The 12,973-nt window shown below is 50.6% G+C and overlaps 2 protein-coding genes across 11 annotated transcripts in view; one reads left to right on the plus strand and one right to left on the minus strand.

The window, feature by feature from the left end:
• LOC116073505 (cholesterol side-chain cleavage enzyme, mitochondrial) overlaps window positions 1–2,568 on the plus strand; it is a 12,585-nt gene extending 10,017 nt beyond the window's left edge. Inside the window, exons 6-9 of the mRNA XM_031345460.1 lie at window positions 601–767; window positions 1,050–1,128; window positions 1,613–1,810; window positions 2,227–2,568. Coding sequence (XP_031201320.1) covers window positions 601–767; window positions 1,050–1,128; window positions 1,613–1,810; window positions 2,227–2,382 — 600 coding nt within the window. The 3' untranslated portion in view covers window positions 2,383–2,568. The remainder of the gene's footprint in view (window positions 1–600; window positions 768–1,049; window positions 1,129–1,612; window positions 1,811–2,226) is intronic.
• Window positions 2,569–3,881: 1,313 nt separating this feature from the next.
• Window positions 3,882–12,973, minus strand: part of Ccdc33 (coiled-coil domain containing 33) — a 99,485-nt gene continuing 90,393 nt past the window's right edge. For 4 of the 10 annotated variants that reach the window (XM_031343439.1, XM_031343437.1, XM_031343444.1 and 1 more), the window contains 9 exons: window positions 8,861–9,020; window positions 8,517–8,608; window positions 8,187–8,318; window positions 8,004–8,097; window positions 6,845–6,993; window positions 6,400–6,501; window positions 5,557–5,643; window positions 5,073–5,186; window positions 3,882–4,092 (listed from right to left, as the gene is read on the minus strand). In XM_031343439.1, coding sequence (XP_031199299.1) covers window positions 3,967–4,092; window positions 5,073–5,186; window positions 5,557–5,643; window positions 6,400–6,501; window positions 6,845–6,993; window positions 8,004–8,097; window positions 8,187–8,318; window positions 8,517–8,608; window positions 8,861–9,020 — 1,056 coding nt within the window. In that variant the 3' untranslated portion in view covers window positions 3,882–3,966. Of the gene's footprint in view, window positions 4,093–4,161; window positions 4,210–5,072; window positions 5,187–5,556; window positions 5,644–6,294; window positions 6,502–6,844; window positions 6,994–8,003; window positions 8,098–8,186; window positions 8,319–8,516; window positions 8,609–8,860; window positions 9,021–12,973 lie in introns of all 10 variants that reach the window. The other 6 variants (XM_031343442.1, XM_031343441.1, XM_031343440.1 and 3 more) reach the window with 5 other exon arrangements.

Genomic DNA, 12,973 nt, shown 5'->3' on the forward strand with positions numbered 1-12,973 from the left:
ATATATATATATATATATATATCACATATATATATTACACATATATATGTATATATATAAATAAATATATATAATATATAAAAATATATATACATACATATATATGCATGTGTGTATACACACACACACACACACACACACACACGTGGTTTCTGGAAGACTCTAGAGCTCTCTGGAAGAATACACTCTATTTGTTAGGAGATGAATGAGAGCTGGTGACACACAGGATGAAGGCAGAGACAAATCCTGCCTTGACTTCCTAGGCATTACCTCTTTTTTGAGGCAGTGTAATCAGGTAGCCCAGGCTAGCCCTGAAGGGTGATCTTGAATTTCTGAGTCCTCCTGCGTCCCAAATGCACCAACATACTCAACATATATGGTGCTGGGGATTGAGTTGAGGGCCTTTAGCTTGTTAGGCAAGCACTACTCTAGTTGATTACATCACAAGCTCCCTTACCTGGACACTGAGAAAACCCTTTTTGAGCCTTTCGAAGGTTTTGCAAATGGTCTTGGATATGAGGGCTGAGAGTAATGAAGGTCATGGTAAAGTGACCTGAAGTGACAAACCTTCTTGGCCTTTACAATCCATGTTCCTACCAGACCTCCATGACCCTGCAGTGGAACCTTTATGAGATGGCACACAACTTGAAGGTACAGGAAATGATGCGGGCTGAAGTCCTGGCTGCCCGGCGCCAGGCCCAGGGAGACATGGCCAAGATGGTACAGTTGGTCCCACTCATCAAAGCCAGCATCAAGGAGACACTGAGGCAAGTCCAGTATACCCATGCCTTCCCACGCCCAACCCCTGGAGAAGGGTTCCAAGGTTAGGCTAATGGAGATTAGAATCAGGAAGGGAGATTTCAGGAAAAAATTGGAAGAGACAAGTGGGCTGGCAAGATAGATCCAGAACCAGAACTCTGCTTTTGTTTCCCCCTGGGGTGCTGTAGTGGGGGGGCTGAAATTCCAAGCTGGGGTGGGAGTCAGGGTGGAGGATATAGCCTGACACCAGGATCGGGGACCATCTATCTCTGAGGGTTCTCTTTCTGCAGACTCCACCCCATCTCTGTGACCTTGCAGAGGTATACTGTGGATGACCTGGTGCTTCATAATTACAAGATTCCAACCAAGGTAGGACTCAGGAGTTCTGCTAGTCAGATGGAGGAGAAGCGGGAACAGGCTTCAGTTCCAGGCAGATGGTGGTGATGGGGGCTTCTATCTAAGCCTTTCTTCCTGATGCTGGGCCATTGGTGGAATACTCAACTATGAAAATCTAGTTTGTGTGAAAGGTAGTGGTGGAAGGCATGGTGGGTAATAGATACTGGAGTCCAGGGATAGGAGGCTACCATTACTAGTCTCTCTGGGTTAGAGTGAGGTAAGAGTGGAGAAAACCACATGTGTTATTCCTAATGTTGTGTCTTCAGCCTTCATCAGGCCTCCCAGAGGGGCTGGGCCTTTGTTTGACACTACACAGTAGGCAGAAGCCATGCCTTGTCCTGTATTGGGTAGCTGGGCAGCCAGGTTTGAAAGCAGGGGGCTGAGAAAGCTGGGTTTAGGGTTGTTCTCAGGACTGTGGGGACCTGGAACTGCTTAAGCCTTGTCACCTTGCTCCTAGACTTTGGTACATGTGGCTAGCTTTGCCATGGGTCGAGATCCCACCTTATTTCCCAATCCAAACAAGTTTGACCCAACTCGTTGGCTGGAGAAAAGACAAAATAATACCCACTTCCGGGACTTGGGCTTCGGCTGGGGTGTTCGACAGTGTCTGGGCCGGCGGATTGCGGAGCTAGAGATGACCATTTTCCTCATCAATGTGAGTAGGGCTCTGGCTCTAGGACACGTCAGTACCCTGAGATTTCATTGACCCCAGTGAAGTCACTAACCCTCCTTTGTCAGAATCCAGGGAGTGTACAGGGCCAGGGCTCATTAGTCTCCCACAACTCTCAGCTGCTTCCTCCTTTGAGCTAATCCACTTACCTTGACATCCCCTGATCATCTATCTGCCCCCACTTGGGAGGTGATGTGGGAGAGGTTGTTACAGACGAGTTAAGGTCAAAGGCCAAATCCATGAAACAGAGCATGCAGGGCCCATTTAGACACAGTGAAAGGTTGAATAGTTTGTGGTATGTTCTTTGGATCATACTCAACAGATTGACCCTGTACCTACCAATGTCATGTGTGTGTGACCCAGGAGAGACAAACCTTCCTTTCTGCCTCCTCCTTCTTCAGGTGCTGGAGAACTTCAGAATTGAAGTTCAAAGTCTCCGTGATGTGGGGACCAAATTCAGCCTCATCCTGGTGCCTGAGAAGCCCATCTTCTTCAACTTCCAGCCTCTCAAGCAGGACCTGGGCCCAACCATGACCAGAATGGGAGACACTGTATGAACTGCAGGCTGGAGTCACATGGGGAGATGGCTCACGGAGCATTTGAGATTGGTATCTCTGTATCTCCAGAAACAGTACTCTGTGATTATCTGCCCAGGTTAGCTGGGCCCTCCTCTCCTTCATCCCCTCTCCCTCTTTACTTATCCAGGAGGTTAATAAACACATGAACACTGGGGAGTGTTTGTATCCGTCAGACTCCTACGGCATTCATTGTCCTCAGGGAGATGAATCCTGATCCCAGGTCAACAGTGGGATGAGGGGCGTGTGGGGAGATGAGAAACAGTTATCCAGCACAACTGTGAACCCATCAGTTCAGGAGCTAGGGGAATCTACTCTAAGACCTAGGGAACTCTGTTGGGAGGACAGGGTAATCTCTATCCTTCTGAGTGGAACTGCAGGGAAGGCGAAGTTAGTGTGGAGTTCTGCCTGGCTGGCTGCAGTAGGAGCCCCTTGTGGGCTTGTAAGGACTCCCTCTTGAGGCTCCTCTGTCTTAAGTATGGCCATAACTGAGGCCTGTGGAGAAGCGTCATGCTGAAAAGTGGCTGACATGAGGCAATAGAGCCTGAAGACAGAAGGCCAACGGGCTCTCCATCCTCTGCCTGCCCTTCCGTGGTCATGCTACAGGGGCTATATTCTAAGAGTACAGGATAGTGTTCTAGACCAGAATTTGGTTTATATGATATCTGTCTTGGTCAGGCTTATCATTTCCCTCTGCTTCTGGTTCTATAGCCTAGCCATGAGCAGGTGCCAGAACCTTGCTGGTTCCTGGCCACCTAAGTCCAAATCCTGTAAATAGGTGTGGAGACTAGAGCAGCTCAGAACAGCAGCCAAGCTGGCTTGGTCCTTGCTGGCTAGGCTGCAGGTTCTGGGTTTACTCTTGAGGCTTTTTCTTCTCCCTAGTTTATGACCCTCCTCCCATGTCTCTCTCTCTGTCCTTTATGCTGTATTTCCTCTCAAGAATGACTCAGAACTGTCAGTGCTGGAAAGGGCCTCCTTGCTCAGACAGACAGCCCTGCATGAGGTAGATGAAGAGTCTGGAGTTCAGAGAGATTTCCAGTTAGTTAGAGTCACCCAGAGTGCTTTTGCCCCCAAACCCAGGTCAGCTGGGGTCCTAGCCCTCCCAACTTCCTGCCTCTGGCTACAATTACACACTTATCACCTTTTCTGCCAGCCATGATGAGATACTCGAATGGTGTCATAGAAAAGCTTCAAGCCTTTCTGTTCCTGGGTAACTCTGAAGGATTTCAGACATGAAAGGTGTTGGGGGCTTAGGGGAAACATGGCCTCTCTCTTGTCTTGCACAGAGCTTGGCTTCAGGCACCTTATTTCTAGTCTCCATGGTCTGTCCCTCTCCTCAGAACTCTCCAGAGATCATCCCAGCTTTCGCTTTCCAGGTCAGGCAGCAGGTACCAGGCAGCCTCAGAGAACCCAGGACCCAAGCTGGATGTGAAAAGAGCAGCTGGCCCGCTGCCAATTGCTTACTCCACAAGAGAGACAAATGCTTATTGACTTACAGCTTTTACTAAAGACATCTTTGGGGGCAAGTGAGTCCCCAGCACACGGCAAAGGAATTCTGCTCCAGTCTCAGGTCTTCTGGGGGTTAGATATCTCAATCTGGGAGTTTGGGGGTCTGTTGAGCTTCACATATGAGCTGGGCAGGGAGGGTTCCAGTTTGGAGGGCTGCTGGGGATCCTTGGCTGCTCCAGTATTCTGTGACATGCAAGTAGGGCAGATGAGTGTATCCCCGTTCTAAGGGTACATTACGTCAGGGCATCTTACCTGTCAAGTCAGGCTTCTGAGACTCCAAAACCCAGTAGGCTGTGACTCCTGAATAATATTGGAGCCCATTTTATCACTGAAGGTGATGTCTAATATCTCTGAGTCCCTAGTGCTAGATGAGCTTGCAGAGGTAGTCCTATGCCCCCTGAAACCCCTTCAGGTTCTGTCTAGGGGTGGTAGAACCTTGACTACAAGCAAAGGGCTGATCGAGGAGGGTAGGAAAATCAAGATCTTCGTTGTGGGGTGTGAAGTCCCAGGGCTGGCCCTTGGGTGGGAAGCCGTGCTTATCTGTGGATAGCTATTTGTTTCTGGGAGGAAGGCAATGTGAATCTATTCCCAGTATTGATGTCATCTAAGAAGGCAGCTAAACATGCCTTTAATCCCAGCACTGGAGGCGGAGGCGGAGGCGGGGGGCGGGGGCGGGGGCAGAGGCAGAGGCAGAGGCAGAGGCAGAGGCAGAGGCAGAGGCAGGAAAATCTCTATGAATTTGAAGCCAGCTTGATCTACAAAGTCTAGGTCTGGGGCATCCAGGGCTGTTATACATAGAAACCTTGTCTTGAAACGCCAAACAAATAATAAATAAATAAATAGCAGCTAAACAGAGAAATGGGGGGAAAAAGGTACAAGGGATTCTATGTGTGATGCCAGAGTAGAGCAAGAACATCCTAGAAATGCTAGTATAAGCCATTTTTCACCTACAATGATCTCCTCGCCTTCAGATGGGTGGAGGAATGAATATCCAGTTTGCTGACAGTAGGACTTCAGCTCAAGACTTCTGACACTTAGGTTGGGATCGATCTATCCCCCATGATCTATCCCCCATGATTTTCTCAGGGCCCTGAGATTTGAAGTGGGATGGCTTCCAGCCCACCACCCAGATCCCCAGGAACTGCTCCATCAGGGTCACTCACAGGCTGGTCTATGATGATGGAGTTTGGTGGCTGTCCAAAGCCGTGTTGTTGCTCCTGAAGGCGAATGGCCAGGTTTTGCTTCTCTCGTGCCCAGTGGCGAGCTGAGTCCTCCAGCTTCAGACATGGAGAGAAGCCGTTAGAAAGATAGCAGTCAGCATGACACCCCCTCCCTTGAGCTAGGACAAACAGAATTTGGGCCTATGCTCTGGAAAAAGGCAAGCTCTGGCAGTAGCAGAGGTGAGGTGCCAAACACGCAGCCTGAGACAGTCAGATGTTCTCTGCGGTTTGTATAGAGTCTGATCTGACCCAAGTCCACACTGGGCCTTGACTCTGGTCACAGACTAAGGCTGACCCTCACATACGGAGCCCTAATTCTGTAGTCAGACACTGAGCCTTGGCTATGCTCATATATTAAGCCTTGCCCCTGGCCGTAGGCTGAACAGTGAACCTGGCTCAGTCAGATCAATCCCAGCACCTCACTTACCTGGCTTTCCAGGGACAAGATCCGACTCTGAGCTTGTTCTAGCTTGGCCAGGAGGTTAAACTTGTCTGAAGTACCACCAAGGAAGTCCTGTGGGAGCACATACTACTGTAAGGCCTGAGCTGGGAGCTGAGGCCAGGAGAGCTGTGGAAGTACAGGGCTACTGCAAGAAAGGCCCACCAGGTGTGGGTTTCAAATTCAGCTGCAGATACAGAGCCTCGCTCCTGGGCCAGGGCCTCTTCCTTAAGATTGTCACGGGGCTTGGCCTGCACTTAATCCCCCATGTTGCTTCTCACTTGGTATTGGGGAGTCTAACATTAAAACATTTTTTAAAAGTGGGATAACTATATTCTAGGCTGGCCATGAACTCACTACATTGTGAGAATGGCTTTACTTCTGTCCCTCCTGCTCCCATTCTCCTGAGTGCTGGGAATACAGACATGTGTAGGTTTATGCAGTGCTGGGGATTGAACACAGGGCTTCACATATGCTAGGCAAGCATTCTATCAACTGAGCTACACCCCCAACTCATACCTAATGCTTTAACATATCAACTGCTTATGTAAAAAAGCAATAACGAGCTACCTTTAATACCTAGAATGGGGTTAAACTGGGAGTCTTTTTAGTAGCATAAAGGCTCACCAGAACAGAGGATGCCCATCTCTCGTGCTTTGTCTGGCTGCCTATGCATTGAGGTATTGCAAACAGAACTCACTTCCTGGGATGAAAAGACACACTCACCTGCATCCTCATGTCACCATAACTCCAAATATTGACTTTGGGTTTGTGTACAGCAGGGGCCCCTGGAGCAGCCTGGGCAGTGGAGTAGCCTCCCGGGACACCCACCTGTGCTGGCAGGGTCTCCATGTACTTGGAGTGGCCTGGGCCATGTGTGTCTTGTAGCCTCTCTGCCAAGTCTCCACCTGCTCCCAACTCCCTGGGATCCACCTGGGATGGGGAAAAGGACTCTCCAAGGCTGCACCAATCCCAGAAGGTCCTGAGAGGCCCCGTGGTGGGAGGGTGTCCAGATGGGAGCAAGCCAGGTGGCAGGTGAAGTCGGGGTTCAGGGCTCAAGGGTGAGCCAGGGCCTTGCTCTCTCCCAGGATGGTGGACGATGGTGAGATAGTTATTTTAGGAGCAAGGCCCTAGTATGAATGTTTCCAGTTTTGTTGGTGCTGGGAAGCCCAGATTCTGGGCCGAATCGTCAACCTGGCTCACGTTGGGGATGATTGTGAGCTACCTGCTGACCAGTGCCAGCAGGCTCATGCCAGGCCCATGTGACAGCTCTTACCGGTAGGGCCTGCTGCTGCAGAATGATGGGGGCTGACTGCTGGCGGTTCTTTTCCAGCTCTGTCCGCAGCCTCGTGTTTTCTGCCAGTAGCATGGAGTAAAGATCAACAGCCAGGGTCTCTCCCACAGGGCCCATGGGAATGCCGGAGGCTGTGAACACAGGGAAGGCTGTGAACACGGGGACAGGTGCCTGCGAGGCTGGCTTTCCTGCTCAGTATCAATGGCTCCCTTTGCCAGTGGAGTTGCCAGTGATATCCCTCAGGCTGTCCTCCCAGGTTGTTTAGATTTCTACATCATCGTTTTCCCCGTGTCTCTCCTTGTATTTGTCTCTCTAGTTACTCTCTGGTCCTTTGGTCTGGTTGCCCTCTGTAGACTCATCCAGACTCCAGGTGAATAAGCATCCCCAAGATTTTCATTGCTTTCTGAAGGCTTCCAGACCCTCAGAGCCTAACCATCTGTGAAGACTGGGTCCAGGGCTAAGCATACAGAGATACTTGGAGTATCTCATACATTGTCCTTGTGTCCTAAGGAACTTCCTGACAGAAGAAGGCTCTGATCACCATGGAAGCTGTCAGTACTTGAGAGAGGAGAGAGTAATGCTCCCCACGTGACCAGGGAGATGATCCACTTGATAAGGTGTTATCTTATCCTTCCATGGTTATCAGAGCCATTTTTGATTGACAGTTGTGGATGGCTGTGGTTTACACCAATGGGGAAAATAAACTGATACTATCAGAGTGGTCTTGTCTGTTTACTTTGGGAAGGCAGAATAAGAAAGATGCCAAGAGGTGGGGAAGCCAAGGACTTGGGGACTGCAGCCTAGGAGGCGGTCCATCCAGGGATGTCTCTCTCTGCCCCTGCCCCTGTGATTCATAGGGCCTCAACCTTAGAGGTCTGGTCTCTTTCTACCTGGCTCATACCCTGTCCCTGTGTCATAAGGAGCTTCCTGACAGAGGAGGGCTCTGGTCACCATGGAAGCCCTCAGTACTTGAGAGAGGTGAGAGTAATGTTTCCCAGGGTGTCTCTCTCCAGGTCACAGACATATCAGAGAACTGACCCTTCTCTGAAGGTTTTAGTGAAACCTGGGGTGGGGGGAGGCCCAGGGAGAGACAGAAGCTGGAAGGTCATGTATTCTGATCTACCTTGGGGAGCAAACCCACCCATGGTAGGCTTCCCCTGTAGCCTGTTTGACGGTGCTGGCTCCTTCCTCTCACAGAGTCTTTCTTCCAATATCTGCTCCATCTTCTCAATCACCTGGTGACAGAGACCAAGACTGGGCTGGCTTGAGAACTTCCCAACCTCTAGGCTGCCGCTCCTCCTCCACAGCCGGCCCCAGCACCTGCCTTCTCCTGGTGCCGTACAGTGTCCTCCAGGGCCTTCATCTTCTGCAGCTTGTCCTGGTAGCGTCTCAGCTGTGCAGCCTGTGGTTGCTGAGCCTGAGACAGAAGCAGTAACTCCTTCTCTCGATCATTCTTCTGCAGGGTGGAGGTGAATGGGTACACGGGAGTTACCCCAGCCACGAGGGCACACGTGGGATCCTGCTGAACCCTGAACTGGCCAGCTTCTCTCCCCACTGTGTATTTTCTCTCTCTTTCTCTCTGTTCCAGATACTTCTCAGGACTCTGCCCAGAGGAGGCGCTCGCTGTCCCTCTGTCCAGCCAACCCTAGCTCACCCGAATCAGCTCATTCTGCAGGTGCTGCACCCTGTCTCGCAGCTTCTTCATATCCAGTTCATTCAGCAGTAGCTTCTGCTTCAAGGACACTGCTGGGGTGGGAAGAAGCTGGCTCAAGAAAAGGTGGAGGCAAGCACATCCCAGCTCTGGGGCCTGGCCCAGGATTTTCTGTTTCCTATGACATTACAGCTAGGCAGGTTATACAAGCATGTCTACAGTGGGGAGGAGTGGGAGAGATAGGGGACTGCTGAGATGGGACACCCAATATCTGGAGCAAGCTCCCTAGCTCCCTGACAGTGCTCAGCCCAGAGCCTAGGCCCCAGCAGGTATCCAGGGGGGCTCACCCAGGCTCTCCTCCTCAGCTCTGCTCTGCTCTTCTATGCTCTGCTGGGTCAGGTGGCTCCTCAGCATGCTGTTTTCTTCCTCCAGGATGTTGGCCTGCTTCCTCAGTGCCAGGATGTCCTCCGCCATCTTCTGCATGGCCCGCCGGTAATTGTTCATCTCCTAGAAGCCCAGAATCCTTAGCTGAACCCTTATCTCATTCCCAGTCCCCCAGGATCCCAGTCTACATCCACACACACAGTGAGTCACTCTCAAGGTCATTAAGTAGAGTCACTCACAGGCTGTACCCCAAACCCTAGCAATTACCCAGAGAGTGGTTGGGCATAGTCCTCATCTCTCCTGGCAGCGTTAGGAGGGCCACACGAATGTGTCTCCTTAGGGGACCATACTGATTCATGTAACGCCAGGGGAACATAGGGTTCAGGTATCTGGTAAAGAAATCTGTAGGCAACAATCTCAAAAGGATAGAGCCACGTTTCCAGATTCTAAGTAAATCATATCTACTTCTTCACCTTCTCTCCTCTCCTGCTCCCTCTTCTAACCCAACTTCTTCCAAGGAGGAGCCTCTTAGACTTCCCACCAGAGCCACTTGGGGTGGGGGGCGGCTGAACCACCATCAGCTTCCCAAACAACCCAGCATCCAAGAAGAGACACCAAGTAGACCCTGAAGACTCAGGTAAGATCTCAAGGTTAAGGTCAGAATTCAGATATAAGATGGAGGAGATGCAGGGGGTGGGGGCAGGGAGCCAGCTTAGGTCTTCAAGGGCAGTAATCAGTCTTAATGGTCCCTGGGCTTCCCTCACATCCCAGGCCTCCTGCTAAGTGCTTTAGGTGCTTGCCTGCATTCAACCCCCAGCAAGCCTGTGGGATAACCACTTTACAGAAGAAGAAACTGAGGACAAGCCCCAGAGGGGCTAGCAACCTACTCAGTGTTCAGAGTAATAGGTAGAGAAGTCAGGGTCTGAAATTGAAGCCTACTTGTGCTTGAGTCTGTTTGTTTTCTTTTTATCCCCTTTCTTCTCTCTCTCTTTTTTGAAAAACAAAACACAACTGAGTCTGCCTATATATGTACAGGGCAAGTGAGCAGAATTTATATGCATTTTATGTGTGTGTGCGGGTATGCCTGTGAGGGTGCATTTATGGGTGCTCAGCCTTGAGCGTCAACCTCAGGAATGAGATCCACTCCTTGAAAAAATGTAACTTTTCCTTGACCCAGAGCTCATCAGTTAGGCTAGATTGCTTGGTCAGTGAGTCCTCAGGGTTCTTCTGTTTTCATTTTTTCATGCTCAGATTACAAACACTCCCTCACCGAGCCTGGCATTTACATGGGTGCTTGGCATCCAACTCAAGATCCTACATTTGCAAGGCAAGCACTTTACTTACTGAGCCTTATCTTGAGCCCTGAATTTGTTTGCCAATAAGATTCTGTACTATTATTACAAGTTCCAAGCATGCAGTATCTTAAGACTACACAGAGAGAGAGAGAGAGAGAGAGAGAGAGAGAGAGAGAGAGAGAGAGAGAGAGAGAGAGAGAGAGAGAGAGAGAGAGAGAGAGAGAGAGAGAGAGAGCAGATTCTGGGAGAGAATGACTCAGAGCAAGGTTTGGGAGGGATGAGAGGTGAGTGAACCCTCTGAGCCTGTGGACTTCTGGGATGTGGGAGGCCTTGCTCCTGTGGGTGGGCCTCACAGGACCAGCGTGGCTTCCAGGCCCCTGGGGGCAGAATCCAGCTATATCCCAACTACAGTCTCCCACCTGCTGCATGGTGGGGCACAGCTTTCTAGGGGAGGGAGGTCCCCAGCCAGCAGGAACTCATCGGACACCACGTGTCATCTGCCACTGCTGTCTAGCCTTCTGGCTATAGTCCCTCTGACTGGTGCCAGGATTGGCTCTGTCTCCCTAGCATCTGCTGTGGCTTCCCCAGATCTATGCCCATCTGGTATCCTCAGACAGGGTGTTAACTGGGACCCTGAACCTGGGACCACACACACACACACACACACACACACACACACACACACTTTGGAGTCAGGGACATGTGTGGAACTTGGGACCTCCTGGAGGCCCAGGTGTTGCTGTGAGCTCAGGTTGGACTGTGCAGGTGTCAGGGAGTTGGTCTTACTTCTGTTTCAACGGTTGTTCCACTTAGCAATCTCTTTTCCTTTCTTTCTTATTACCCTGGGCTTGCTGGCTCCCCTCTGTTGGGTGGTCTTCATTTTATGGCACATCCCATCACTGACTGGATCTAGGGCTCAGAACTTGGCTGAAGGAAATCTCTGATATCTTGACAGAGGGGATTCATCTGCAGTCCTTTCTTAGCCTGCTTCAGCATCTTATGCTGCTCTGATTATAGCAGCCCCAGATGGGATTACTAGCTTGTATGGTTATTGCTTCCATACATACACAGTCCCATGTGCACAGATACAGGTTTAGGAAAACATGTTCAAGTATGCTCCATGCAACACAGTATGTAGTCTTACACTACCACTTCTCTGGTGTCTGGTCTGTATGGAATGTCCTTACAGTCACTAGAATTAATTGTCCTGGTACAGAGGGAAGGCCACACTATTGTGAAATGAAGAGATCGTGTGGGAAGTCAACACAATCCTGACCTTAACTGGAATGGGACGTGTATGTACACACAGAAGACATTTTGGACAAGAGGTTGTCAGCTCCTTGGTCCATCCCATAGGGTCTGGCTAGCCCATGACTCATTTAGAGGATTATCCTTTTTAAGACCCCACTGTTCACCATCTCTGCAGTTCTGGGGTATGAAGGAAATAAACACTGATCTGTTATTTATTCCCTCCCCCACAGATGAAGAAAACAGGGACCAGAACAGAGAAGGAAAGGACAGAGGGAGAGGTTGGCTTCTGGTGAGGTGGCCCTCTGCCTCAGCCAGCAGGACCTTTTGGAGGAGGCTCAGTGGGTTCTTGGGACTCCATCCCTTGAAGAGTAGCCCTGTCTTCCTCCCCAGCCTCTTAGCCCAGCCCTGCCTATTCGCCCTTGAAGAAGGATTCCACCTAGAGACAGTATGGGCTCCTGCCACATCCTCTCTATTCTGGCCAGAGTTGGTTTCTGTGGAAACTTCAGATGCCTCCATTTGTATAGCCAAGTGGGGACCTTGTCAGCACAGCTGGGCTGGGAGACCACAAGGTTCAAGCTGGCAGCCCTGACCTCTGGCCACAGCTTGCAGCTGGGCAGCCCTCAGGGCCACATTGTGCGTCATATCCTAGCCTTGAAAAACACCATGCTCCAGATTTTCCTTGCTCTCTTGCTCTCTCGTTACCTCCTGGGGAAGGGGCAGGTATGTCCTTAGAGACCCTGACTCATATGCCACCATGCCTGACTCCAAGGTTCCTTTGTACCCTGCTTACCCACTGACACTCCCTACTAGGAGCCTGTCAGAGTGAGACATGTCAGAGTGCCAGGCTCTGGTTTCCTCAGCTGCCCAGGAGTATTGGTGAACCTTACTGCAGCCACAGTACACAGGGGGTTGGAAAGTGGGGTTGCTGTTTTTAAACTCCAGTGTTCTCATCTTTGGGATGAAAAATCAGCACCCCATGACTAGTGTGATCTGAGGACGGTAGGAAGGTTAGTCCTGATTAGTATTGGGGTCCCTGGAGATAGTAACTCCCCTCCTAAAATCACCGTAAGGTTCTTTGAAAACATTATTTAAGAATGGCCCTGGGCAGTGGGCCCAGATTCTGTTTATAGGATGAGTCATAGTTTACTTGGCTGAGGCCATTCCAGTGAAGAGGAGGGCGGGGATTCTCTGACAAGAGCCTGAGGGAGATGCTTAGACCCTGGTCAGTGCTATGGTAAAGTTTGAAGCATATTACCCAGTTGGGAGGGGGTCTTCCAAACACACCACCAATTATGTAGTCAGGTCAGTAGTGTACCATCACTATGCAGACAGGGAAACTGAGGCTGGGAGTAGTACACCCAGAGACTATCACAAAGCCTGTGCCCAAAGCAGCACCATAACCCCTATGGTGCTCAAGGCTTGCTGAGTGCCACTTTGAACAGTCCTGGGCCAGGCAGGTCCTTGAACAGAGTTAAGCTAGACAGTCCTTGCCTTCAGTGGTCCACTCTACACTGAGGGGGTGGCAGGCAC

The sequence above is a fragment of the Mastomys coucha genome, unplaced genomic scaffold, assembly GCF_008632895.1.
Source record: "Mastomys coucha isolate ucsf_1 unplaced genomic scaffold, UCSF_Mcou_1 pScaffold23, whole genome shotgun sequence".
NCBI classification, from domain to species: domain Eukaryota; kingdom Metazoa; phylum Chordata; class Mammalia; order Rodentia; family Muridae; genus Mastomys; species Mastomys coucha.